Below are 26,396 nucleotides of genomic sequence, written 5' to 3'. Positions count from 1 at the left end.
GGGTAGGACAAAGGGGGAGTGAGGTGGGGAGGAGAAGTGGAAGCTGGACAGGACAAGCACACCTGAAGGGTGGATGGGAAGGGGTAGGGGTTCCCACACCTGGGGGGGACCCTCAGGGGCTCAGAGGATGGGGGTAGTGTGCATAGCGTCTCCCCTGCCCAATCGGGCCCCAGGGAGCCTGCAGGGCTCCCACACTGGGTCCTCTGCCCTCCAAAGCCCCTTCGCATCACGTGGGTCCTAGGAGCATAGGAGGGAGGTGGGGGGAAAAGAGGAGAGGTGGGTGGGAGGGGCCCTCCAACTGGAGAATAAGCAGAGGCGTGGCAGGTGTTTCCCCCACCCACTCGGGCCCCAGGAAGCCTGCTGGGCTCCCAGGCCTGGTCCTCCGTTCTCTGGGGCACTCTCTAGCCTCCTGGGTCCCAGAGTCTGGGAGGGAGGGAGGAGGGGGGAAGAGGACAGGCAGACAGTGTAGGGGGGAACCCACCAGGACCAGAGGATCAGGGAAGCCCAGCAGGCTTCCCAGTGCTGAGTACTCCACCCTCCAAGGCCCCCCACCAGGCCACATGGGTCCTAGGGGCATAGGAGGGAGGGGGAGGAAGAGGAAAGGCAGATGGGAGGGGTCACAGGCGTTTCCCCTGCCCACTCGGTCCTGGGAAGCCTACTGGGCTTCCAGATCTGATCCCCTGCCTTCCAGGGTCCCCTCCCACCACATGAGTCCCAGGGGAATAGGAGGGAGGGACGGGGGAGAAGAAGAGAGGCCAATGGGGAGGGGCCCTCTGGGATTAGAGGATTGGGGGGAACATGCCTACCGTTTCCCCCGCCCACTTAGGGCCAGTGAGCCCACTGGGGCCCCGGACCTGTTCCTCCGCCCTCCAAGGCCAGAGGGGCCTGGGCCCCTCCTGCTAAGCCTAAGCCCCACCCGCACCCCCAGGACCTTTTCCTGCCCTATGGGTCTTAAGCATAGGCCCCATCCACCACCTAAACCTGTTCCTGCCTAAGCCCCACCCCCCACAGCCAAGGCCCTTTCTGGCTTTTTTTTTTTTTTCTTTTCCTCCTGTTTTATACTATTGTGGTTCTGTTTTACCTTCCAGTTGTTGTTTCCTCTATATTTTAATTTTTTAATTCCTTTTAACATATCTGTTATTTTTCTAACCTAATTTTATTGTTTACTCTGTTATTGTTTTGCCCTTTTTTTTTTTGCTGTCCCACGCAGCTTGTGGGATCTTGGTTCATGAGCCAGGTCGGGGCAGAGTTCCTGCAGTGGGAGCTCTGAGTCTGAACCACTGGACTAACAGAGAACCTCAGACCCAAGGAACAGTCATCGAAGTGAGGTCTCCCAGAGGTCCTCATCTCAGCATCAAGACCCAGCTCTACCCAACAACCTACAAATTCCAGTGCTGGAAGCTTCAGACCAAACAACCAGTAAAACAGAAACACAATCCCACTCATAAAAAAAAAAAAAAAAAAAAATGAGACGACAAAAAATATGTCACAGATATAGGAGCAAGGAAAAACCTACAAGACCAAATAAATGAAAAGGAAATAGGCAACCTACCTATCAATTCAGAGTAATGATAGTAAAGATGATCCAGAATCTCGGAAATAGAATGGAGGCATAGATTGAGAAAATACAAGAAATGTTTCAAAAAGATCTAGAAACACAAAAGAACAAACAAACAGATGAACAACACAGTACCTGAAATGAAAAATACACTAAAAGGAATCAATAACAGAATAACTGAGGCAGAAGAAGGAATAAGTGAGCTGGAAGACAGAATGGTTGAAATAACTGCTGAGGAGCAGAATAAAGAAAAATGAATGAAAAGAATTGAAGACAATCTCAGAGACCTCTGAGACAACAATAAACGCACCAATATTCGAATTATAGGGGTCCCAGAAGAAGAAGAGAAAAAGAAAGGGTCTGAGAAAATATTTGAAGAGATTACAATGGAAAACTTCCCTAACATGGGAAAGGAAGTAGTCACCCAAGTCCAGCAAGCGCAGAGAGTCCCATATAGGACAAACCCTAGGAGAAACACACTAAGACACATATTAATCAAACTAACAAAAATTAAATTTAAAGAAAAAATATTAAAAGCAGGAAGGGAAAAGCAAAAAATAACATACAAAGGAATCCCCATAGGGTTATCAGCTGATTTTTCAGCAGAAACTCTGCAGGCCAGAAGGGAGTGGCAGGATATACTTAAAGTGATGAAAGAGAAAAACCTACAACCAAGATGACCCTACCCAGCAAGGATCTCATTCAGATTCGACAGAGAAATCAAAAGCTTTTTAGACAAGCAAAAGCTATGAGAATTCAGCACCACCAAACCAGCTCTACAGCAAATGCTAAAGGAACTTCTCTAGGCAGGAAAAACAAGAGAAGAAAAAGACCCACAAAAACAAACCCAAAACAATTAAGAGAATGGTAATAGGAACACACATATTGATAACAACCTTGAATGTAAATGGATTACATGCCCCAACCAAAAGACACAGACTGGCTGAACGGATACAAAAACAAGACCTATATATATGCTGTCTACAAGAGACCCACTTCAGACCTAGGGACACATACCGACTGAAAGTAAAGGGATGGAAAAAGATATTCCATGCAAATGGAAATCAAAAGAAAGCTGGAGTAGCAATACTCATATCAGATAAAATAGACTTTAAAATAAAGACTGTTACAAGACATAAGGAAGGGGGTTTCCTGGTGGCACAGTGGTTAAGAATCCGCCTGCCAATGCAGGGGACATGGGTTCGAGCCCCAGTCCGGGAAGACCCCACATGCCACGGAGCAACTAAGCCCATGCGTCACAACTACTGAGCCTGTGCTCTAGAGCCCGAAAGCCACAACTACTGAGCCCACACGCCTAGAGCCGCCCATACTCCGCAACAAGAGAAGCCACCACGATGAGAAGCCCACGCACCACAACAAAGAGTAGCCCCCGGGCTTCCCTGGTGGCGCAGTGGCTGAGAATCTGCCTGCCAATGCAGGGGACACGGGTTCGAGCCCTGGTCTGGGAGGATCCCACATGCCGCAGAGCAACTAGGCCCGTGAGCCACAACTACCGAGCCTGCGCGTCTGGAGCCTGTGCTCCACAACAAGAGAGGCCGTGACAGTGAGAGGCCCGCGCACTGCAATGAAGAGTGGCCCCCGCTCGCTGCAACTAGAGAAAGCCCACACACAGAAATGAAGACCCAACACAGCCAAAAATAAATAAATAAATAAAATTAAAAAAAATAAAAAAGAGTAGCCCCCGCTCGCCACAACTAGAGAAAGCCCGCGTGCAGTAACGAAGACCCAACACAGGTAAAAAGAAATAAATTAAATAAATAAATTTGTTTTAAAAAATCTGTTAAAAACAAAAAAAGAGATAAGTAAGGACACTACATAGTGATCAAGGGATCAGGGATCAATCCAGGAAGAAGATGTAACAATTATAAATGTTGATGCACCCAACATAGGAGCACCTCAATACATAAGGCAAATGCTAACAACCATAAAAGGGGAAATCAACAGCAACACAATAATAGTAGGGGACTTTACCACCCCACTTACACCAATGGACAGATCATCAAAACAGAAAATAAATAAGGAAACACAAGCTTTAAATGACACAATAGACCAGATAGATTTAATTGATATTTATAGGACAGTCCACCCAAAAGTGGCAGTATACACTTTATTCTCAAGTGCACACAGAAGATTCTCCAGGATAGATCACATCTTGGGTCACAAATCAAGCCTCGGAAAATCGAAGAAAACTGAAATTGTATCAAGCATCTTTTCTGACCACAACGCTATGAGACTGGAAATCAATTACAGGGGGAAAAAACCCATAAAAATCACAAATACATGGAGGGTAAACAGTGCACTACTAACTAATCAAGAGATCATTGAAGAAATCACAGAAAAAATTTATAAATACGTAGAACAAATGACAACAACGGCCCAAAACCTATGTGACACAGCAAAAGCAGTTCTAAGACGGAAACTGATAGCAATTCAACCTCACCTTAAGAAATAAGAAAACTAGACGCAGACGTAGAGAATGGACTTGAGGACACGGGGAGGGGGAAGGGTAAGCTGGGATGAAGGGAGAGAGTGGCATGGACTTATGTATACTACCAGGTGTAAAACAGATAGCTAGTGGGAAGCAGCCGCAGAGCACAGGGAGATCAGCTCGGTGCTTTGTGATCACCTAGAGGAGTGGGATAGGGAGGGTGGGAGGGAGACGCAAGAGGGAGGAGATATGGGGATATATGTATCTGTACAGCTGATTAACTATGTTATAAAGCAGAAATTAACATACCATTGTAAAGCAATTATACTCTAATAAAGATGTTAAAAAAAAACTTAAAAAAAAGAAATAATATAAATCTCAAATAAACGACCTAAACTTACACCTAAAGCAACTAGAGAAAGAAGAACAAAGAAAACCCAAAGTCAGTAGAAGGAAAGAAATCATAAAGATCAGAGGAGAAATAAATGAAATAGAAATGAAGAAAACAATAGCAAAGATCAGTAAAACTAAAAGTCGGTTCTTTGAAAAGATAAACAATATTGATAAACCTTTAGCCAGACCCATCAAGTAAAAAAGAGAGAGGACGCAAATCAGTAAAATTAGAAATGAAAAAGGAGAAATCACAACTGACACCACAGAAATACACAGGATTACAAGAGACTACTACAAACAACTATATGCCAATAAAATGGACAACCACAAAGAAATGGACAAATTCTTGGAAAGTTAAAATTTTCCAAGACTGAACCAGGAAGAACTAGAAAATATAAACAGACCTATCACAAATAATGAAATTGAAACCATAATTTAAAATCTTCCAACAAACAAAGTCCAGGACCAGATGGCTTCACAGGTGAATTCTATCAAACATTTAGAGAAGAGCTAATGCCCATCCTTCTCAAACTCTTCCAAAAAACTGCAGAGGGAGAAATACTCCCAAATTCATTCTATGAAGCCACCATCACCCTGATACCAAAACCAGACAAAGATATCACAAAAAAAGAAAATTAGACCAATATCACTGATGAACACAGATGCAAAAATCCTCAACAAAATACTAGCAAACAGAATCCAACACATTAAAAGGATCATACACCACGATCAAGTGGGATTTATCCCAGGAATGCAAGGATTCTTCATTATACACAAATCAATCAATGTGATACACCATATTAACAAATTAAGGAATAAAAACCATGTGATCATCTCAATAGATGCAGAAAAAGCTTTTGACAAAATTCAACACCCATTTATGATAAAATCTCTCCAGAAAATGGGCATAGAGGTTACCTACCTCAACATAATAAAGGCCATATATGACAAACCCACAGCAAACATCATACTGAACAGTAAAAAACTGAAAGCATTTCCACTAAGATCAGGAACAAGACAAGGATGTCCACTCTCACCACTCTTATTCAACATAGTTTTGGAAGTCCTAGGCATGGCAATCAGAGAAGCAAAGGAAATAAAAGGAATACAAATTGGAAAAGAAGAAGTAAAACCGTCACTGTTTGCAGATGACATGATACTATACATAGAAAATCCTAAAGATGCCACCAAAAAACTACTAGGACTAACCAATGAGTTTGGTAAAGTTGCAGGATACAAAATTAATGCATAGAAATCTCTGGCATTCCTATACACTAACAATGAAAACTCAGAAAGAGAAATCAAGGAAACAATCCCATTTACCATCGCAACAAAAAGAATAAAATACCTAGGAATAAAGCTACCCAAGGAGACAAAAGACTTGTACTTAGAAAACTATAAAACACTGATGGGGCTTCCCTGGTGGCGCAGTGGTTGAGAGTCCGCCTGCGGATGCAGGGGACACGGGTTCGTGCCCCAGTCTGGGAAGATCCCACATGCCGCGGAGCGGCTGGGCCCGTGAGTCATGGCCGCTGAGCCTGCGCGTCCGGAGCCTGTGCTCTGCAACAGGAGAGGCCACAACAGTGAGAGGCCCGCGTACTGCAAAAAATCAAAGATGACACAAACAGATGGAGAGATACACCATGTTCTTGGATTGGAAGAATAAATATTGTGAAAATGACTATACTACCCAAAGCAATCTACAGATTCATTGCAATCCCTATCAAACTACCAATGGCATTCTTCACAGAATATGAACAAAATTTTTTACAATTTGTATGGAAACACAAAAGATCCCGAATAGCCAAAGCAATCTTGAGCGAAAAAAACAGAGCTGGAGGAATCAAGCTACCTGACTTCAAACTATACTACAAAGCTACAGTAATCAAGACAGTATGGTACTGGCACAAAAACAGAAATATAGATCAATAGTACAGGATAGAAAGCCCAGAGGGAAACCCATGCACCTATGGTCACCTTTTTTTTTTTTTTTTTTCTTTTTGCAGTATGCGGGCCTCTCACTGTTGTGGCCTCTCCCGTTGCAGAGCACAGGCTCCGGATGCGCAGGCCCAGCGGCCATGGCTCACGGGCCCAGCCGCTCCGCGGCATATGGGATCCTCCCAGACCAGGGCACGAACCCGTATCCCCTGCATCGGCAGGCGGACTCTCAACCACTGCGCCACCAGGGAGGCCCATGGTCACCTTATTTTTGATAAAGGAGGCAAGAATATACAATGGAGAAAAGACAGCCTCTTCAATAAGTGGTGCTGGGAAAACTAGACAGCTACAGATAAAAGGATGAAATTAGAACACTCCCTAACACCATACACAAAAATAAACTCCAAATGGATTAAAGACCTAAAGGTAAGACTGGACACTATAAAACTCTTAGAGGAAAACATAGGAAAAACACTCTTTGACATAAACCACAGCAAGATCTTTTTCCACCCACCTCCTAGAATAATGAAAATACAAAGAAAAATAAACAAATGGGACCTAATTAAACTTAAAAGCCTTTGCACAGCAAAGGAAGCCATAAATAAGACAAAAAGACAACCTTCAAAATGGGAGAAAATATTTGCAAATGAAGCAATGGACTAAGGTTTTTTTCTCCAAAATATACAAACAGCTCATGGAGCTCAATATCAAAAAAATAAACCACCCAATTAAAAAATGGGTGGAAGACCTAAATAGATATTTCATCAAAGAAGACATACAGATGGCCAAGAAGCACATGAAAAGAGGTTCAACATCACTAATTACTCGAGAAATGCAAATCAAAACTACAGTGAGATATCACCTCACACCGGTCATAATGACCATCATCAAAAAATCTACAATAAATGCTGGAGAGGGTGTGGAGAAAAGGGAACCCTTCTGCACTGTTGGTGGGAATGTAAATTGATACAGCCACTATGGAGGACAGTCTGGAGGTTCCTTAAAAAACTAAAAATAGAACTACCATATGACCCAGCAATCCCACTACTGGGCATATACCCTGAGAAAACCATAATTCAAAAGGACACATAGGGCTTCCCTGGTGGCGCAGTGGTTAAGAATCTACCTGCCAATGCAGGGGACACGGGTTTGAGCCCTGGTCCGAGACGCGGAACAACTAAGCCCATGCACCACAAATACTGAGCCTGCACTCTAGAGTCCCTGATCCACAACTACTGAAGACTGTGTGCCTAGAGTCCGTGCTCCACAACGAGAGGCTACCGCAATGACAAGTCCACGTACCGCAACGAAGAGTAGCCCCTGCTCACTGCAACTAGAGGAAGCCTGCATGCAGCGACGAAGACCCAACTTAGCCAAAAAAAAAAAAAAATTGAAAAAAAAAAAGGACACGTACCCCAATGTTCATTGCAGCACTATTTACAATAGACAGGATACGGAAACAAATGTCCAACAACAAATGAATGGATAAGGAAGATGTGGTACATATGTGCAATGGAATATTACTCAGCCGTAAAAAGGAACAAAATTGGGTCATTTGCAGAGATGTGGATGGACCTACAATCTGTCATACAGAGTGAAATAAGCCAGAAAGAGAAAAACAAGTATCATGTATTAATGCATATATATGGAATCTAGAAAAATGGTACTGATGAACCTATTTGTAGGGCAGGAATAGAGACGTAGATGTAAAGAACAGACATGTGGACACAGCGGGGGAAGGGGAAGGTGGGACGAATTGGGAGATTAGGTTTGACATAAATACACTACCATGTGTAAAACAGATAGTGGGAACCTGCTGTATAGCACCAGGAGCTCAGCTCTGTGCTCTGTGATGACCTAGATGGCGGGGGGGAAGGGGGGGGGAAGGGAGGTCCAAGAGGGTGGGGATATAGGTAGACATATAGCTGATTCACTTCACTGTACAGCAGAAACTAACATAACATTGTAAAGCAATTTTACTCCAATTAAAAAAAAAAAGACAGAAAATAACAAGAGCTGATGAGGATGTGGAGGAATTGGAACCCTCGAACACTGCTGGTGGAAATGTGAAATGCTGCAGCCACTTTGGAAAACAGTTCAACAGTTCCTCTAAACAAAGAGTTCCCATATGATCCAGCAATCCCATTCCAAGCTATATATACTCAAGAGAACTGTAAACATATGTCCACACAATAACTTGTACACAAATGTTCATAGCAGAATTATTCATAACAACCAAAAGTAGAAACAACTCAAGAATAGCTATATACTGATAAATGGATAAATAAAATGTGATATGTCCATAAAATAGAATATTTGGCAAAAAAAAAGAAATGAAATACTGATACATGCTACAACATGGACCTTGAAAACATGCTAATTCAAAGAAGCCATTCTTAAAGGATGACATATTACATGATTTAGTTTAAAAGAAATGTCTAGAATAGTCAAATCTATAGAGATAGAAAGCAGATTAGTGGTTGCCTAGGGCCAAGGGTGAGGGATGAGAGATTAGGGGGAGAATGTGGGGTTTCTTTTTGAAGTGATGAAAATGTTTAAAAATTAATTATAGTGATGGCTGCATAAAACTGTGAATATCGAGTTGCACACTTTAAATGGGTGAACAGGATAGTATATGAATTGTACCTCAATAAAGCCACTAGAAAAAAATAAGTGTCAAAGATAATGATGTAATATATTCCATATGGTAAATGAAAGTAAATAAAACAAAATTCAAGAGCATGAAATAGAAACTAAGAGTCTACCACCCACAGACTTTTACTCAAAGTACCTAAGGAACCCATCAACAGAGTAGTAAACCTAGAAGGAAGCCATGACAGAGAGTTTGGAACATTTTGCTATAAATTTAATTAATCACTGAGTGTGCAAAAAAGTAGCAACTATTGAAGTGTTTTTTAACAAGAGAAGAACTAAAATTCTAGACACAAACAAGAAGGAAAATTGGGGGAGGGGTATGCTTATTCAGTGGGTAAAGTGTAATAAAGTCCTTTTCTTGCCCAGGAGGGGACTTGAAATACTGTATAACTCCCGACTGTGTTAGATAACTTTAGAATTATAGTATGCTGAAAATTTACAGGTAACACTAAAGGAAAAGAAGCATAGCATATAGCTTCCAAACCAGAAAAAAGGAAAATAAGAGAATAAAGAAAAATCTATCAACATGATAGATGGCAAAAAAAGAGGGAAAATAGTAAAACTCCTATATTTGGAAACAAAAAAATATTCAGAGCTGAATTATGAAAGTTCTACATGTCATGTCTCGAGGATATGGCTAAAGCAGGACTTAGAGATAAATCTAAACGTATCCTTAAACATATTTATTAAAAAATAAGACTGAAGTAAACTTAAGTGTTTAACTCAAGAAGCTAAAAATAACAGAAAATTCAAGAAAGCAGGAAGACCACACTAAAGTAAGATCAGAACTCAAGGAACCAGAAAAGTAAAAAACCATAGAGAAACTCAGCAAAACTAAAAGCTGGCTCTCTGCAAAGACCAGTAAAAACAAAGAAATCTAGAGCAAGATATCAAGAAAAAAGAGAAAGCAAAAACAAACAATATTAAGAAATAAGCATATGTGGAACAAATTTTTTTAATTACAAGCAACTACTACAAACAGTTTCATACCAACATATTGAACACATGGATGAAACAGACTATTTTCCAAACAAATATTACCAAATTTGATTCAAGAAAAAATTAAAAACCTGAAGAAATCAATAACCATTAAGTATACTAAATCAGTTAAGTCAAACTTACCCCCATACATATCCCAGGCTCACACAGTTTTATACATGAACCTTATCAACTCTTCAAAGAACAAAAAACCTCTAACATTTAGAAACTGTTTTATGAGGGCAGCATAACCTTGATGACAAAACTGGAAAGGGACAGTATGGTTTGTTTTTTTCATTAAAGTTCACCTGCTTTACTATTATTTTTTCCTTATTAGAGTATAACTGCTCCACAATGTTGTGCCAGTTTCCACTGTACAATGAAGTGCATCAGCCATATGTATATCTATATCCCCCCTCTTGAACCTCCCACCCACCCCACCCTCCATCCTGCCCATCTAGGTCCTCACAGAGCACTGAGCTGAGCTTCCTGTGCTTTATAGCATGCTCATGCCAGCCATCTTTTTTACACATGGTAGTGTATACATGTCACTCCCAATCTCCCAACCCGTCCCACCCTCCCCGCCCCTCCCCACCACGTCCACACATCCGTTCTCTACGTCTATGTCTCTATTCCTGCCCTGCAAATAGGTTCAGTATGTTTTAAAACACATGTTTATTTTGTGTGTGACTACAGATGCAAATATACTATAGGTTAATATACTAAATAAAATACAGGTATCGAGTATAAGTAAATTTAATTCAAGTGTATAAAAGAAAAAATATACTAATGAGTGTGGGGTTTTCTCTATGAATGCAAAGATAACCATCAGAAAAATCTGTCACTGTTAACTCACCATATTAACAGTTAGAAACAAAAAAGCATACGACCTAGGGGCACAAGGGAACTTCATGAGTGGTGAAAAATTCTGTATCTGAATTGTGGTCACAGTTACATAGTTGTATACATTTGTCAAAACTCAAACTGTATGCATAAAACGGATGTATTTTATTATATGTAAATTATATCTCAATAAAGTTGCTCAAACAAGTATATGATCTCAGTTGATGCAAAAGAAGTGTTCAATAAAATTAAACATTTATTCATAATTTTAAAATATCATGGCCACTGGGCTTCCCTGGTGGCGGAGTGGTTAAGAATCTGCCTGCCAATGCAGGGGACATGGGTTCGAGCCCTGGTGTGGGAAGATCCCACATGCCATGGAGCAACTAAGCCCGTGCACCACAACTACTAAGCCTGCACTCTAGAGCCCGCAAGCCACAACTACTGTGCCCGCATGCTGCAACTACTGAAGCCCGCTCATCTAGAGCCCATGCTCCGCAACAAAAGAAGCCACCGCAATGAGAAGCCCGCGCACCATAACCAAGAGTAGCTCCTGTTCACCACAATTAGAGAAAGCCCACGCAGCAACGAAGACCAAACGCAGCCAAAAATAAAATTTAAAAAATATATATATAGGGCTTCCCTGGTGGCGCAGTGGTTGAGAGTCCGCCTGCCGATGCAGGGGACACGGGTTCGTGCCCCTATCCCGGAAGATCCCACATGCCGCGGAGCGGCTGGGCCCGCGAGCCATGGCCGCGGAGCCTGTGTGTCCGGAGCCTGTGCTCCGCAACGGGAGAGGCCACAGCAGTGAGAGGCCCGCGTACAGCAAAAAAAAAAAAAAAAAAAAAAAAAAAAAAAAAAAAAAAAAAAAAAAAATATATATATATATATATATATCATGGCCACTATCATTACTAGTATTCAACATTACACTGGAGGTTGTTTTTTTTTGGTTTTTGGTTTTTTTCCCTTAAAAATTTTTTTGTTGAAGTATAGTTGATTTATAATGCTGTGTTAGTTTCTAGGGTACAGCAAGCTGATTCAGTTATACATATATATATATTCTTTTTCATATTCTTTTCCATTATGGTTTATTACAGCACATTGAATATAGTTCCCTGTGCTATACATTAGGACCTTGTTGTTTATCTGTTTTATATGCAGTAGTTTGTATCTGCTAATCCCAAACTCCGCACCCCCTAAATATTTATAATGGAGGCTCTAATCAATGTAATAATAAGACAAAAATAGAACATGTATAAAGTTAGGAAAAAGATAAAACCTAGCATTACTTGCAAATGATATGATTATCTACATTTTTAAAAATCTAGTTGAAATTAGATAATCCATTAGAACTAACAAGAGTTCAGCAAATAAAAATCGACGGTATTCCTAAACACCAGGAATATTCAATTACAATGTGTAATCCCAAAATGTTCCTATTTACAATAGCTACAAAAAGGTATCTAGGAACAAATAAAAGATGTGTAAAACCTATGTGGAGAAATTTATAAAATACTATTTTTTTCTTAAAACCATCTTTATTACATGTGTTTATAAAACACTATTGGAGGACATTTTGAAAAACCCAAAATGAGATATAATATGTTCACGAATGGGAAGACATATATTGTAAACGTGGCACTTCTCTCCAAATTTATCTATAAATTAAATGCAATCCCAATCAAATCCCAATAAGATTTTTCAAGCAATTCTACAAGTTGATCCTAACAATTCCTATGGAAGAATAAAGGGCCAAAAACAGGCAACAAAATCTGGAAGAAATTGCAAGGTATCAAGACTTCTTTTAAACTACAGAAACTTAAAAAGTGTGGTAATGCTGCTGAGACAGCCAAGTCAACCAATAACGTTAAAAAGAGAATCCAGAGGAATTCCCTGGTGGTCCGGTGGTTAAGACTCCACATTTTCACTGGCAAGGGCAGGGTTCAATCCCTGGTCAGGGAACTAAGATCCCACAAGACGCGGGGCCAGAAAAAAAAAAGAAAGAGAGACAGAGCCCAGAAGCAGACCCCCAAATACATGGAAACTTAGTATATTAGAGAGTGACATTACAAAGCAGTGGAAAACAGATGGACTATTCAATAAATGATGCTAAGACAACTGGCTACCAGTACAGTAGAAATTAGATCCCCTCCTTATAAAATTTTTTTAAAAATTCAGTTGTATTCAAGACCTAAACATGACAATCAAAAGTCTATAAATAAAATAACAAAGGATCTTTATGTCATTTAGATAGACACTTAAAGGCACTGAAAGAGCATTTATAATGGAAAAACTCTGGTAAATCCGACTATATTAAAACTTATGTAAACATATATAAAAGGTCATTATAAAGTTATAAGATGAGCCAAAAATTTAGAGCAAATATTTACAGTGCTTATAACACAAATATCCATAATGTGTGTGTGCAGGTATGTTCATGTGCCTGTGTATATGACTCTTAGAAATGAATAAGGAAAATTCAAATAACCCAACCAAAAAACGGACAAAGAATATAAATAGGGAATTCAAGGATGCTCAACCTCACTTTAAATACTACCGCATGTCCATCAAATTGGCGGAAAAAAAAAATACAGAAAGCCTGACAAGTAATAATTGTTGGCAAAATGTAGAGAAGCAAGAACTTTCAAACATTGCTGGTGGGACGGTAAACTGATACGACTCTTTTGGAGGGGTAGTAAAGCTCATATGTAATAAAGCTGAACAGAGACAAGCCCTGTGGACCTAGAAATTTTGCTTTCAGAAATCTACCCCACAAAATCTGTGACATATTTACACTTTACAAGGACACAGGCATAAAAATATTCATTGTAATATTGTTTATAACAGCCAAAAAAAAAAAGAAAAGAAAAGAAAAGAAACTAAGTGTCCCTCAGTAGAGGAATGGATTTACAGAGGTGTATTCATACTCAGGAATATTATTTAGAAACTAAATGAATGGAGAGATATGTGTGTATAAAATATTGAGGGGGGAAAATAAGTTGTAGAATGATATGACTGGTATGATACAATTTATATAAAATTTTAAAACAAATGCCATACATTGTTTATAGATACATTGATAAAGTATCAATAAAAGCATAAAAACATGGATAGGAAGGATCCACTAACCTTGAGGATGGTGGTTACTTCTGAAGTAAGAGGGAGTGGAATGGGATGGTGAAGGGTACAAAGAAAGTTTCAACTGTATCCATACCTTTTAATTCCTAAGAAGGTCTGACCCAAGTTTGGCAAATTTGAATAGCCCTTAAAAATAAGTGGTAAATACAAAGATGTTCATTATGTTATACTCCATGTTTTCTATATTTGAAATATTTCAAAGAATTTTTTAAAAAATCAACTCTGCTTGAGGTGTGTGCAATGGACTGGAAGAGAATAAGAGTGAAACAGAAGACCTTCAGGAAAGCATGTCTACAAATCCTGGCTAGAGCGATGGTGACCTAGATTACAGGTGATAATAGAGAGGTGAAGAGAAGTGGATGAATGTGAGATTGTATTTCAAAGGAATAATTTGTAGGACTTATTGATGGATTGTAGATGAGGAGTTCAGGAGAGGAAAGAATCAAAGTTGACTTCTCACTAAAGCAGTACGTAGGTGAGGGTGCTGTTTACTCAGATGGGGAAAACCGGAAAAGGAATCAGTTGGAGAGCATGAAAAAATCCTGTTTTATGTTTATCTCTTATTTCTACTCAGACATAAGCTCTTCACAGGGAGAATCTTTTTTATCTCCATATCCCCCAGAGTTCCTAACATAACTATGCCAAATAATTGTTATATACATTGCTTAAGTAACATGTTTTGAAAACCAGACAACCTTCTTTAAAAGTGTCAGCTTTCAGGGCTTCCCTGGTGGCGCAGTGGTTGAGAGTCCACCTGCCGATGCAGGGGACATGGGTTCGTGCCCTGGTCTGGGAAGATCCCACATGCCGCGGAGCGGCTGGCCCTGTGAGCCATGGCCACTGAGTCTGTGTGTCCGGAGCCTGTGCTCCGCAACGGGAGAGGCCACAACAATGAGGCCCACGTACCACAAAAAAAAAAAAAAAAAAAAAGTGTCAGCTTTCAAATAAGCCTGATATCACTTAATATTCTAATAACAAACAAACAAAATTCCAAGTAGTTCTCTAAGAAGTTTTCCCATGTAACTTATTCAGATTTTAACTTCTACACAAATTTATGCTTTCCACTTTTCTCCTAAGCCATTTAAATTAATTTCATACGATTTTATCAGTTGAATGTATTATAAGCTATGTAGTATTATAAGGTGTACCACTGTAAAAGAGACAGGATTTATTTTATTTTTTAATAATTCATTTATTTATTTTTGGCTGCATTGGGTCTTCGTTGTTGTGTGTGGGCTCCTCATTGTGGTGGCTTCTCTTGTTGTGGAGCACGGGATTCAGTAGCTGTGGCACACGGGCTTAGTTGCTCCGCGGCATGTGGGATCTTCCCGGACCAGGGCTCGAACCCATGTCCCCTGCATTGGCAGGCGGATTCTTAACTACTGCATCACCAGGGAAGCCCAGGGATAGGATTTATAATAGGGTTATTATTACATAGCACCTCCTTATAAACTACTACTTAGGGCTTCCCTGGTGGTGCAGTGGTTGAGAGTCTGCCTGCCAATGCAGGGGACATGGGTTCGAGCCCTGGTCTGGGAGGATCCCACATGCCGCGGAGCAGCTGGCCCCGTGAGCCACCATTACTGAGCCTGCGCATCTGGAGCCTGTGCTCCGCAACAAGAGAGGCCGCGATAGTGAGAGGCCCGCGCACCGCGATGAGGAGTGGCCCCCGCTTGCCGCAACTAGAGAAAGCCCTCGCACAGAAATGAAGACCCAACACAGCCATAAATAAATAAATTAAAAAAAAAACAAAAAAAAACTACTACTTATATATTTTAGTTACAGTTTACAGACCCCCTTATCTCATGTGATTCATAACAACCTCAGTGAGTAGGCAGGACATTTCTGTAATATTTAGTGACACAGCTGGAATTCACACCTAAAGCATCAGGCTATGCAGACTTCATCATAAAGAAACTGAGGCTTGAAGTCAAGTGACTTGCCCAAGGACATCCAACTAATAAAACTATAAGTTAATTTTGCTGTGCTTAAAGAGCTGTTGCTATTCTAAGCTTATAAACATTATGAAAATGTATAATGAAAAAAATCTCAAAATTCATCCAAAAGATAGATTCTAATTATTTGCTTAACTGTGAAGTCAGAATCACATGACAAAGAAGATTTTTCCACTAATACTACATAACTGGAATGGTAGGAAGAAAATCACGTAGACTGTCAAAGGATCATTTAAATAAACCTGTTTTCCCTCCTAAGATAAAAAGGTTACCAAGTTTCTTTGGAGAATTAACTATAGTTAAAAAGTAATACTTGAGTATATTGTGACAACACATTTTTCAATTATTTTTTTGTTGTTCAAAACCAAAACAAGTATATGTCAACCACTGCATTTTGGCAACTAACTCTTTTTAGTGAACCATGACAATTAAGTGTTAGGTCCTAGGTCAATTTTTATTATCAAATACAGTGCTGTGATTTTAACTAATTTCAGAGTATCTTTACTTCCCCCTCTCAGTTTATCCCATTGGCTTGGGACACTTACGAAGGGCAAAGGGACATGTTAGAAAGTAAATCAGAATTCAACAAGGGTGAGGTACTCAAAGCCATATGTATAGAAATCCCATACAAATAAATGAAGGTCTTAACTGTTTTACTGATACTTCAGAAATGGTACTCTTGAGCACCAAAGGCAAATTTCAAAAGGTCTCAAGAAAACTGCTAGAAAATTTTTAAATATGATAATAGAGTCATTTAAAAATACGTATGATCCACAGTTTTAGCAAAGTCAGTTCTATTGCTGGATTTACAAAATTGGTATAAATTTTATTTCTTTGTGAGTTAGAGGATGCACCTAAGTGGAAACAGAATTGAGTTCAAAGGCATAATAAGTGTATGTATCTCTTCTTAAGTTCAACATTATATTTTTGTTGGGTCTTATTCTGTAAATGATGAGAAACCAGTGATGGTTATCACACTGAGAAGAGACACCATGAGTGCTTTAATAGTATAACTTTGGCTGTAATGCAAAGAATGGATGGTTTAATAGCATTAGAGATGGGAGGGTATTATAACAGAAGTTAGAGACTGACAAGGTGTTATAATAGTCTAGGTCAGGAGAGTGCTTAATAAAAGTCCAGATTCCTGGGTCCTAGCCCTGGAGATTCTGAGTTGGAAGGTTTAGAGCAAGTTCTTATAATCCTAAGTGAAAAAAAGAGTTAAACACTGATGACTGGTGGTGAGTTAGAGCATCAAAGGGAAGATACCCTTGATGCTGAAACCTTTAAAAGAGTATCAGGAACTCCTGAAAATTACAAGCTCACGCTTAACTTTTACCATAAATAAACACTGACTCACCTGGATCAGGGTCATGTTTTAGGTCCAATGAATGTACAACAGGGTGGTATTGCTTCTAAACATAAAATAAATTAAAATAGATTTAATTTAACAACTTAGTGCCTCACACAAACATTTTCTTCAGTTTATATGAGCAAATATATTATTAGTCAGTAGTACCATTCTTTTGCCAAAAAGAAACCCACAAAAAAACCCAAAAACAAACAAAAAACCCCAAAATTAGATCCTGAAAATCTGTAGGGAAGGGAGGAGAAAAGAAGAAAAGATCAAACTAAGTCTGGGGATTCCCTGGTGGCGCAGTGGTTGGGAGTCCGCCTGCCAACGCAGGGGACACAGGTTCGGGCCCTGGTCGGGAAGGATCCCACATGTTGCGGAGCAACTAAGCCCGTGTGCCACAGCTACTGAGCCTGCGCTCTAGAGCCCGTGAGCCGCAACTACTGAGCCCACAAGCCACGCTACTGAAGCCCACATGCCTAGAGCCTGTGCTCCGCAACAAGAGAGGCCAACGCAATGGGGAGCCCGTGCAACGCAACGAGGAGTAGCTCCCCCTCGCCGCAACTAGAGAAAGCCCACGCACAGCAACAAAGACCCAATGCAGCCAAAAATAAATAAAATAAATAAATTTATAAAAAAAAAAAACTAAGACTGAATTATACCTTTTATAGTATTGCCACCTACTGCATACACTAAGATATAGCACCATAAAAAAGCATAAGAGGGAATTCCCTGGTGGTCCAGTGGTTACGACTCCACGTTTTTGTTGCTGAGGGTCAGGGTTCAATCCCTGGTCAAGGAACTACGGTGCAGCCAAAAAAAAAAAAACACCAGAAAAAACAAAAAGCATAAGAAAAGCAATCAAGCAAATTAGAGGCATAGAGATGGAATCCTGTGTTTATAAAGTACAAGGTAGTTTTCAAATTATGAATGGACTGTTTTTCAAAAGTTCATTTTAAGACAAGTGTTTAGAACTCAGAACTCATATTCCCACAGAAACTCTGTTTTAAGAAGTGGCCAGGCCACTACCACATCAGCACAGTAATGCCTACCTACGTATCCTGTGATACACTGGGACTGCAATAGCAGAACTATAAGAACGGGATCCAAAATTCAGGCAAAAAGAAAGAGAAGAATGTCTCTCCTTTCTCTTGCCCAAAGTAGCAGGAGCCAAAAAGCTTTTTTTGTTGTTGTTGTTGTTTGTTTTTTTAAAAATCTGTCTTTAGTATCCTCACTCCAACCATTTTGCATCAATTTTAAACTTCCACAGCAGTACCCCACCTAGGCCAGCCAACTTCCTTTCTTTTATGCAATACTGATTACTAGGTTTTGGTGGGGGAGGAAGGGTAGTAATAGAGAGGGAGAGGCTGGAAAATAAATACATTTTGAATGTTTTTCCCGAGGAAACTTTAAAAGTGGATAAGGCAAGAGGAGTGGGGTATTTCTTGGAGGACTGACTTCTATGGAAGAAAAAAATGAAAAATTTTGCTTATAATTATTTTTTTCTCACAGAATGATAACTAAAATGTTTTAGAGAAAGTACCTGTCTTCACTCTCTAAAACAATTCCTGAAAGGAAAGCAACTAGAAAATTTATATGTGAAAGTATGCTAATTTCAAAAACTAATGACAAAAAGTAAAGCACAATCGAAAGCAACATGTATGTCTCACTCCACAGGCAATGCCATTCCCAGCAAACCTACTTCCACCTCATCATGATTTTTGGAGCAAAACAAATTATACACAATTCATAAAGCAAATTTTGGTGTTAAAAAACAGGTAGTCAATCTTCATCATCGATTTAACTAAAGGGTCTTCCAAAATACATAAACATATACAAATAATGTGCCAAACACAAATGACGGATAGAAGGAAAAGGCTTAAAAGATACATTTCCTTTTCCCTCCTGGTCTCAGAATTAAGTCACTGTCAGTCTTGCATCTTCAAATTCTATTTTATTTTACCATCAGCTGTATTCAAAACCTAGTGTGACTTAGAAGCAGACAAACAGTAGTAACTGAGGCAGGAAAGACAAAGAAAACAAAATGTCATTTACCTCCACTTGGATCTCATACTTTAACTTTTTTACTGTAGTAAAATAAACATTACATAAAATTTACTATTTTAAAGGTAAATCATCTTACCAGAATTTCTTGTTTTGCTTTTATGATTCTGATGACACATTCAAGGATCTTTCTGGGATACTGCTTACGTTTTGTGGCTATATCGACTATGATTTCATCAAACTGGTCTTCAAGGACTTTGATATCAGAATCTATTTCGAGGGAAAAATAATATCAAAAAATTCCTTAAAACACATTTTTTAATATTCTATATGAAAATGTAACAAACTAAATTGTAACAAACTAAAATGTAATAAACTAAATTTAGAAAACACAAAATTTAAGGAAAACAAATATGGCAAGTTAATGGATGCTCCACTTTGGTAACTGATTCATTTATGCATTTAACAGTCAATTACTTACTGAGCCCCTATGGGAAGCCAAGCCTAAATCAGAGAAATACAGAAAAGAACATAACATAATCCCTGTTCTCTAAGAGCTCACGGTTCACTGGAAGAAACAGACATACAACTGCAAAACAACTGAATAAATACAGTAGAGGTATGAACAAAATGCTATCAGGACAAAGAACAGTGGAACACTAACTCTGCCTTGGGAATTTAAGACTTTAAAGAGAAAATAACATTTGATTTGGAACTTGAAATATAAGTGTAAAGCCACTGCATAAAAAAGGTAGGGAAAAAATAATAGGGAGATGGGGCTTCCCTGGTGGCGCAGTGGTTGAGAGTCCGCCTGCCGATGCAGGGGACACGGGTTCGTGCCCTGGTCCAGGAAGATTCCACGTGCCATGGAGCAGCTGGGCCCGTGAGCCATGGCCGCTGAGCCTGCGCGTCCGGAGCCTGTGCTCCGCAATGGGAGAGGCCACAACAGTGAGAGGCCCGCGTACCGCAAAAAAAAAAAAAAGAAAAAAAGAAAAAAAAGGGAGATGCATTTGAGGCAGAGAAAACAGTATCTGCAAGATCAAAGAGTCTTTAGGAAACAGAAAAAGATCTAAATGGCTGCAGGTTAAAGTATAAGGAAAAAAGGATGATAATATATAGAAGAGCCACACTGTAAAGAACATTTAATATCAGGGATGCTAACAAGTTTTGACTTTATCATGTGGTGAACCAAAGCCGTGACAATAGCAGTGAGTGGAGTAGCTAGATCTGAAACAGGCACAGCTGGATAAATGGTAGGAAAACATAAAAGATATGGTGACTTTAGAGTTTCTTTGATTTGGCTAAAGCTATCTTATCAGTTGCTTTCCTATGTTTTAAAGTACAGTTGACCCTTGCACAACGTGGAGGTTAGGGGCACCAACCATCCTTGCCGTCAAAAATCCAAGCATAACTTTATAGTTTGCCCTCTGTGGAAACTTCAGAGTTTCCACAATCTGTGGATTCAACCAACTACAAATGGTGTCATACTGTATTTGGTGAAAAAAATCCCTGTATAAGTGGACTCTTGCAGTTCAAACCTGAGTTGTTCAAGAGTCAAATGTACTGATTCTCAAACTCTGAAAGAATGAATAATCACCTGGGGAACTTGTCAGAAGTGCAGAAATTTTTTTTTCCTTTTAAAAAACAGCTTTATTGAGGTTATAACTGTCATACAGTGAGCTGTACATATTTAAAGTATATGATTTGATAAGTTTTGACATATGTATATACCCTTGAAACCACCACTACAGTCAAGATAATGAACACAACCATCACCCCTAAGTTTCCTAATGCTCCCTTGTAATCTCTCCCTCCTACTCCTCCCAAACTGCTCTGTATCCCCAGGCAATCACCGATCAAATTTTTGTCACTATATTCTAGTTTTCATTTTCTAGAATTTTATATAAATGAAATAATACAGTACATACTCTTTGGTAAGGAGAAGTGCAGAAATTTTGATTCCTAGTAGAGTTCTCTGGAATGGGGCCCAGAAATTAAGCACCCCAGATGAAATGAATGCAGGGGATACATCAACTTCATTTTGAAAATCACTTTAAAAAGTAGCAAATATTAAGTAGCTAAAAATACTAAAGAGCTAGGTCCTCAGCTTAACTGGTCTTACGTCATTTGTGTTCTGCTATGTCAAAGTCTATCATAGAAATAGATCTATTTATTTTATTGAGTAGAGCTTCATTAGGGAGAAGTCTGAAAGATGTTACATATTTTGAGAACATTTTGAGACACTGCTGACATACATCAGCATAAACATATATATCATAAAGATTAATGAGGTATATATCATGTATGGTCTTGCATTCGTGAAAAAAATATTCACTAAGTCCAATTAAATTACTTCTTCTGAGAGTATTATAAAATATAGTCATTTCTTACTTTGAATACTCATTTAAATGAGCAGTCTTCCCTATATTTTAATTTATTATTTAAAAAGTTCAATCACTAGGGGCTTCCCTGGTGGCGCAGTGGTTGAGAGTCCGCCTGCCGATGCAGGGGACACGGGTTCGTGCCCCAGTCCGGGAGGATCCCACGTGCCGCGGAGCGGCTGGGCCTATGAGCCATGGCCACTGGGCCTGCGCGTCCGGAGCCTGTGCTCCGCGGCGGGAGAGGCTACAACAGTGAGAGGCCCACGTACCTCAAAAAAAAAAAAAAAAAAAAAAAATTCAATCACTAGCCTGAAAGGAATATTGTAACTATTTCACAATCAGTTTAAAAAAACAAGTCTCCCAGCTAAATCTTCCATGTAGAGAAGAAAATGGTTTCTTAGCGCCACCTAGTGATAAAGCTACAAAACTGAAATGTATAAATTTGAGCAGGGAAGAATTTGTCATTAATCTAACAAATATGTACTGTGTCCCAAGCCAAGTACTGAAAACATAGTGATGAGAAAAATATATATAATCCCTGCTCTCAAGGAGCTTATCTTTTAATTCTTAAATGTGTCAGGTCCAGCCTTCTGAATTCAATTCCTTTCAGGGTAGAGGGGCAGGGAGGAAGTTGGTTTCATTTGCACATTCATTCATTCTTTTATTCATTCACTCATTTGCACAATGATCTCAATGAACAAAACAGACAAAAACCTCTGCCCTTGTGAAGCTTACTTTTTGATTCTATGTATCAGATCAGACACAGATCCTATTAATTCTACCTGCTAACATCTCTTGAACCCGTCCTCTTCTCTCCTTTCTTAGGGTAAGTCTTCACCACCTTTTGGTGTATTACTGCAATAACGTCCTAAGGTCTTAGAGGTTCTCCCTGGAATTTCTCCCTTCTCCAATCTGTCCCCCACACAGCCAGCAGTTAGCTTTCTAAAACACAAGCCTTTTCTTGTTATAGTAGTGCACCCTTAGCTGTGGTTTCACTTTCCGCAGTTTCAGTTACCCATGGTCAACCATGGTCTGAAAATATTACATGGAAAATTTGTAAGTTTTAAATTGTGCGTCATTCTGAGTGGCGTGATGAAATCTCGCAACATCTTGCTCTGTCCCACCCAGGACGTGAATCATCCCTTTGTCCAGTGTATCCTGCCCATTAGTCACTTGGTAGCCATTGCTGCAGTATCGTGGTGCTTGTTTTCAAGTAACCCTTAGTTTACTGATACTTGGGCTTCCCTGGTGGCGCAGTGGTTGAGAGTCCGCCTGCCGATGCAGGGGACACGGGTTCGTGCCCCGGTGCGGGAAGATCCCACATGCTGCGGAGTGGCTGGGCCCGTGAGCCATGGCCGCTGAGCCTGCGCGTCCGGAGCCTGTGATCCGCAATGGGAGGGGCCACAACAGTGAGAGGCCCGCGTAGCACAAAAAAAAAAAAAAAAAAAAAGTATTGATACTTAATAATGGGCCCAAAGCACAGGAGTAGTGATGCTGGCAATTCAAATATGGCAAAGAGAAGCTGTGCTTCTGTTAAATGAAAAGGTGAAAGTTCACAACCCACTAAAGGAAAAAAACTGTATGCTGAAGTTGCTAAGTTCGACAGTAAGAATAAATCTTCTATCCATGAAATTGTGAAGAAGGAGAAAGAAATCTGTACGAGCTTTGTTGTCGTACCTCAAACGGCAAAAATTACAGCCACATTGCATGATACGTCCTTAGTTAAGATGGAAAAGGCATTAAATTTGTACAATAAGATATTCTGAGAGTGAGGGAGAGAGATCACATTCACATAACTTTCATTACAGTGTATTATTATAATTGTTCTATTTTATTACTAGTTATATCTGTTAATCTCTTGCCGTGCCTGATTTCTAAATTAAACTCTATCATAGATATATATAGGATGGATAAACAACAAGGTCGTACTGTATAGCACTGGGAACTATATGCAATATTCTGTGACAAACCATAATGGAAAAGAATATGAAAAAGAATATACATATATGTATAACTGAGTCACTTTACTGTACAGAAAAAATTAACACAACATTGTACATCAACTATACTTCAAGAAAATTTTTTTAAAAATAGAAGATATAGGGTTTGGTAGTATCTGAGATTTCAGGGATCCACTGGGCGTCCTGGAACACATCCCTCTCAGATAAGAAGGGACTACTGTAATTTTACTTTAAAAACCTTCACCAGCTTCCTATTACCTACAGGATAAAGTGCAGATTCCTCAGCATATCCTACAGGGCTTTTTGTGATCTGGTCCCAACTTATCTTTCTGGCCACATCTGTCATTAGTATTCCCAATTCACTGCTGACATTTTGCAAACATATCACTCCTTTGTGCCTTTGCATATGCTTTTCTCTTTGCTTCAAATGTCCTTCCTACCTCCTTTCTGTCTAGCACACGCTTACTTATTAAATGCATTTCCTTTAACAACAACCTACTCTGCTACATCTTCTCCCACTTCCTGAAGAGTAATAGTGATTCTTTGTCCATTTCCTTTCCTTAATGATGAGTTCCTAAATGGTAAGAACCATATCTTTTCATCTATTTCCTGGAATTTGGCATAGTGTCTGGCATTTATCAAGTGCCCATGAAAGAAGGTAAAAATGTAGTATTCTCAACTATTCCCCTCAGAGTTATAAGGGGGAAAAGGGATAGAGAATATCCACACTTCAGAGCCATCCACCCAGGTTGCCAACCTGTCAGAAAATACATGGTAATCTATAAACTGATGAATCATATTGCTGAAGGCAGTCTGGACCAAACGATAAAGCGATTCCAAAGTGACTTCAAAGAACAAGAGTCAGATGAACACACAGTAGAAGCTGTGTAGTTTGAAAATACTCTGAGGTGATTCTGATACACTGCCCCTCCCCCACTAATTGGCAATCACTCTGATAATATTTGGAAAATCTGATGTTATTTTTTCCATTTTAATATATAAACTGGAAAGTGAACTTTGGTGACTCTGAAGAGATAACTATAATAATGCCGAGGATTAAACAGTAAAGTCTTCTGGGCAAAGAATTATCTTAATGTTGAGGAGAAAAATTATAGCCACAGAGAATTACTTGATGGGCTTGGAATAAGCTCAAGGGTATCTTGATGGGCTTGGAATAAGCTCAAGGGTATAAGTGGTTAAGCTGAACAGCTAGCAGTGATATCAATCTATGCTGGTCAAATCTCCATACTATCACCATGGGGACCAACAAGACACTCCAGTCCTCTTATCGGGGCAGCCCTTCTCCTGGACATTGCTGGAGAGTTCTGCCTCTCTTCCCACACTGATCATTCTTTTTCTACTACATTTTTTCCTTCCTACACTGACCATTTTCTTTCTATTAAAACTTTTTCTTTAGGTATGTCAACATCATTAGTTAGGGTACAATCTAGTCTGCTCTACACCGGGAAAATATTCTGTTTTATCAAGGAGGTTTCTACAAATACTGACCTCATCCTTTACATGGTACTTTTATAGTTTAACTTCACATTTCTAAGAGTACTTCACTATCTACTCAAAGGATCACTTGTAAAAATACAATTTGATTTATAAAGTATTAAGCATAGGGATTCTCTGGACCTGTTTCTTCATCTGGGGATAGTTCTACAGTATTTTCCAATAAGCTATTATTGACAAGGGTACTTTTGAAGTTTAATCAGATGAAAGTCTTGCTGGGAATGCCAGATAGTATATATCAGTATAAAGGATCACAGTGACCACTAGGTTGTTTGCCTCAGCTTATGACCTCAATAGTCTTCTATATTAGTTTTCTCTTTTTTCCAGCAAAAGAACTCTTCCACTAAAGGAATTTTAAAAGAAGTGACACTGAAAATGGGGATTAAGAATTAGCACTCAAAATAAAACTAGAGGGAATTCCCTGGCGGTCCAGTGGTTAGGACTCCGCACAGGTTCGATCCCTGGTTGGGGAACTAAGACCCTGAAAGCCTAGCATCACGACCAAAAATTAAATTAAATTAAATTAAATTAAATTAATAAATAAAACTAGCCACAAAAATAACTCAGAAATGAATGACAGAGGGACAAAGCGAAATCACATACCCATAAAGTAATTGGCTGAAGCTTCCTGCCATGCTTGCCCATTAATGCTGACATTCTCTTGCACAGCTGATTCAAAAGTCTGCAATAAAGTCACAATAGTCAAGTCACTGAAAGTAACTTTAAATACTGAATTCAAACATTTTGGCAAAATAACAATTTCGGATTTGTGATAGGGAATATTTTAAAAAGTAGCAGGGGCTTCCCTGGTGGTGCAGTGGTTAAGAATCCGCCTGCCAATGCAGGGGACACGGGTTCAAGCCCTGGTCCAGGAAGATCCCACATGCCTCGGAGCAACTAAGCCCCTGCGCCACAACTACTGAGCCTGCACTCTAGAGTCCGCGTGCAGCAACTACTGAAGCCCGCTCACCTAGAGCCCGTGCTCTGCAACAAGAGAAGCCACTGCAATGAAAAGCCTGCACACTGCAACAAAGAGCAGCCCCCGCTCGCCACTAGGGAAAGCTCGCGCGCAGCAACAAAGACCCAACACAGCCAAAACTAAATAAATAAAAAAATTTGAAAAAAGAATGCATATATAACTGAACCACTGCTGTATGGTAGAAATTAACACACTGTAAATCAACTATACTTCAATAAAATAAATTTTTAAATAACTATCACAAAAAAGAATGTGATAATACTATATTATGTGGTTTTAGATAAAGAGATGTCAA

At 39.5% G+C, this 26,396-nt stretch overlaps 1 protein-coding gene across 1 annotated transcript in view; it reads right to left on the bottom strand.

The window, feature by feature from the left end:
- Positions 1 to 26,396, bottom strand: part of NSL1 (NSL1 component of MIS12 kinetochore complex) — a 56,188-nt gene that overhangs the window by 28,158 nt on the left and 1,634 nt on the right. The window contains exons 2-4 of the mRNA XM_081221735.1: positions 25,726 to 25,804; positions 19,405 to 19,535; positions 17,268 to 17,322 (exon numbers count right to left, since the gene is read on the bottom strand). Coding sequence (XP_081077861.1) covers positions 17,268 to 17,322; positions 19,405 to 19,535; positions 25,726 to 25,804 — 265 coding nt within the window. The remainder of the gene's footprint in view (positions 1 to 17,267; positions 17,323 to 19,404; positions 19,536 to 25,725; positions 25,805 to 26,396) is intronic.

The sequence above is a fragment of the Mesoplodon bidens genome (assembly GCF_964165515.1).
Source record: "Mesoplodon bidens genome assembly, chromosome: 2".
Lineage (NCBI taxonomy): Eukaryota > Metazoa > Chordata > Mammalia > Artiodactyla > Ziphiidae > Mesoplodon > Mesoplodon bidens.
This window is presented reverse-complemented; position numbering and strand designations above follow the sequence as displayed.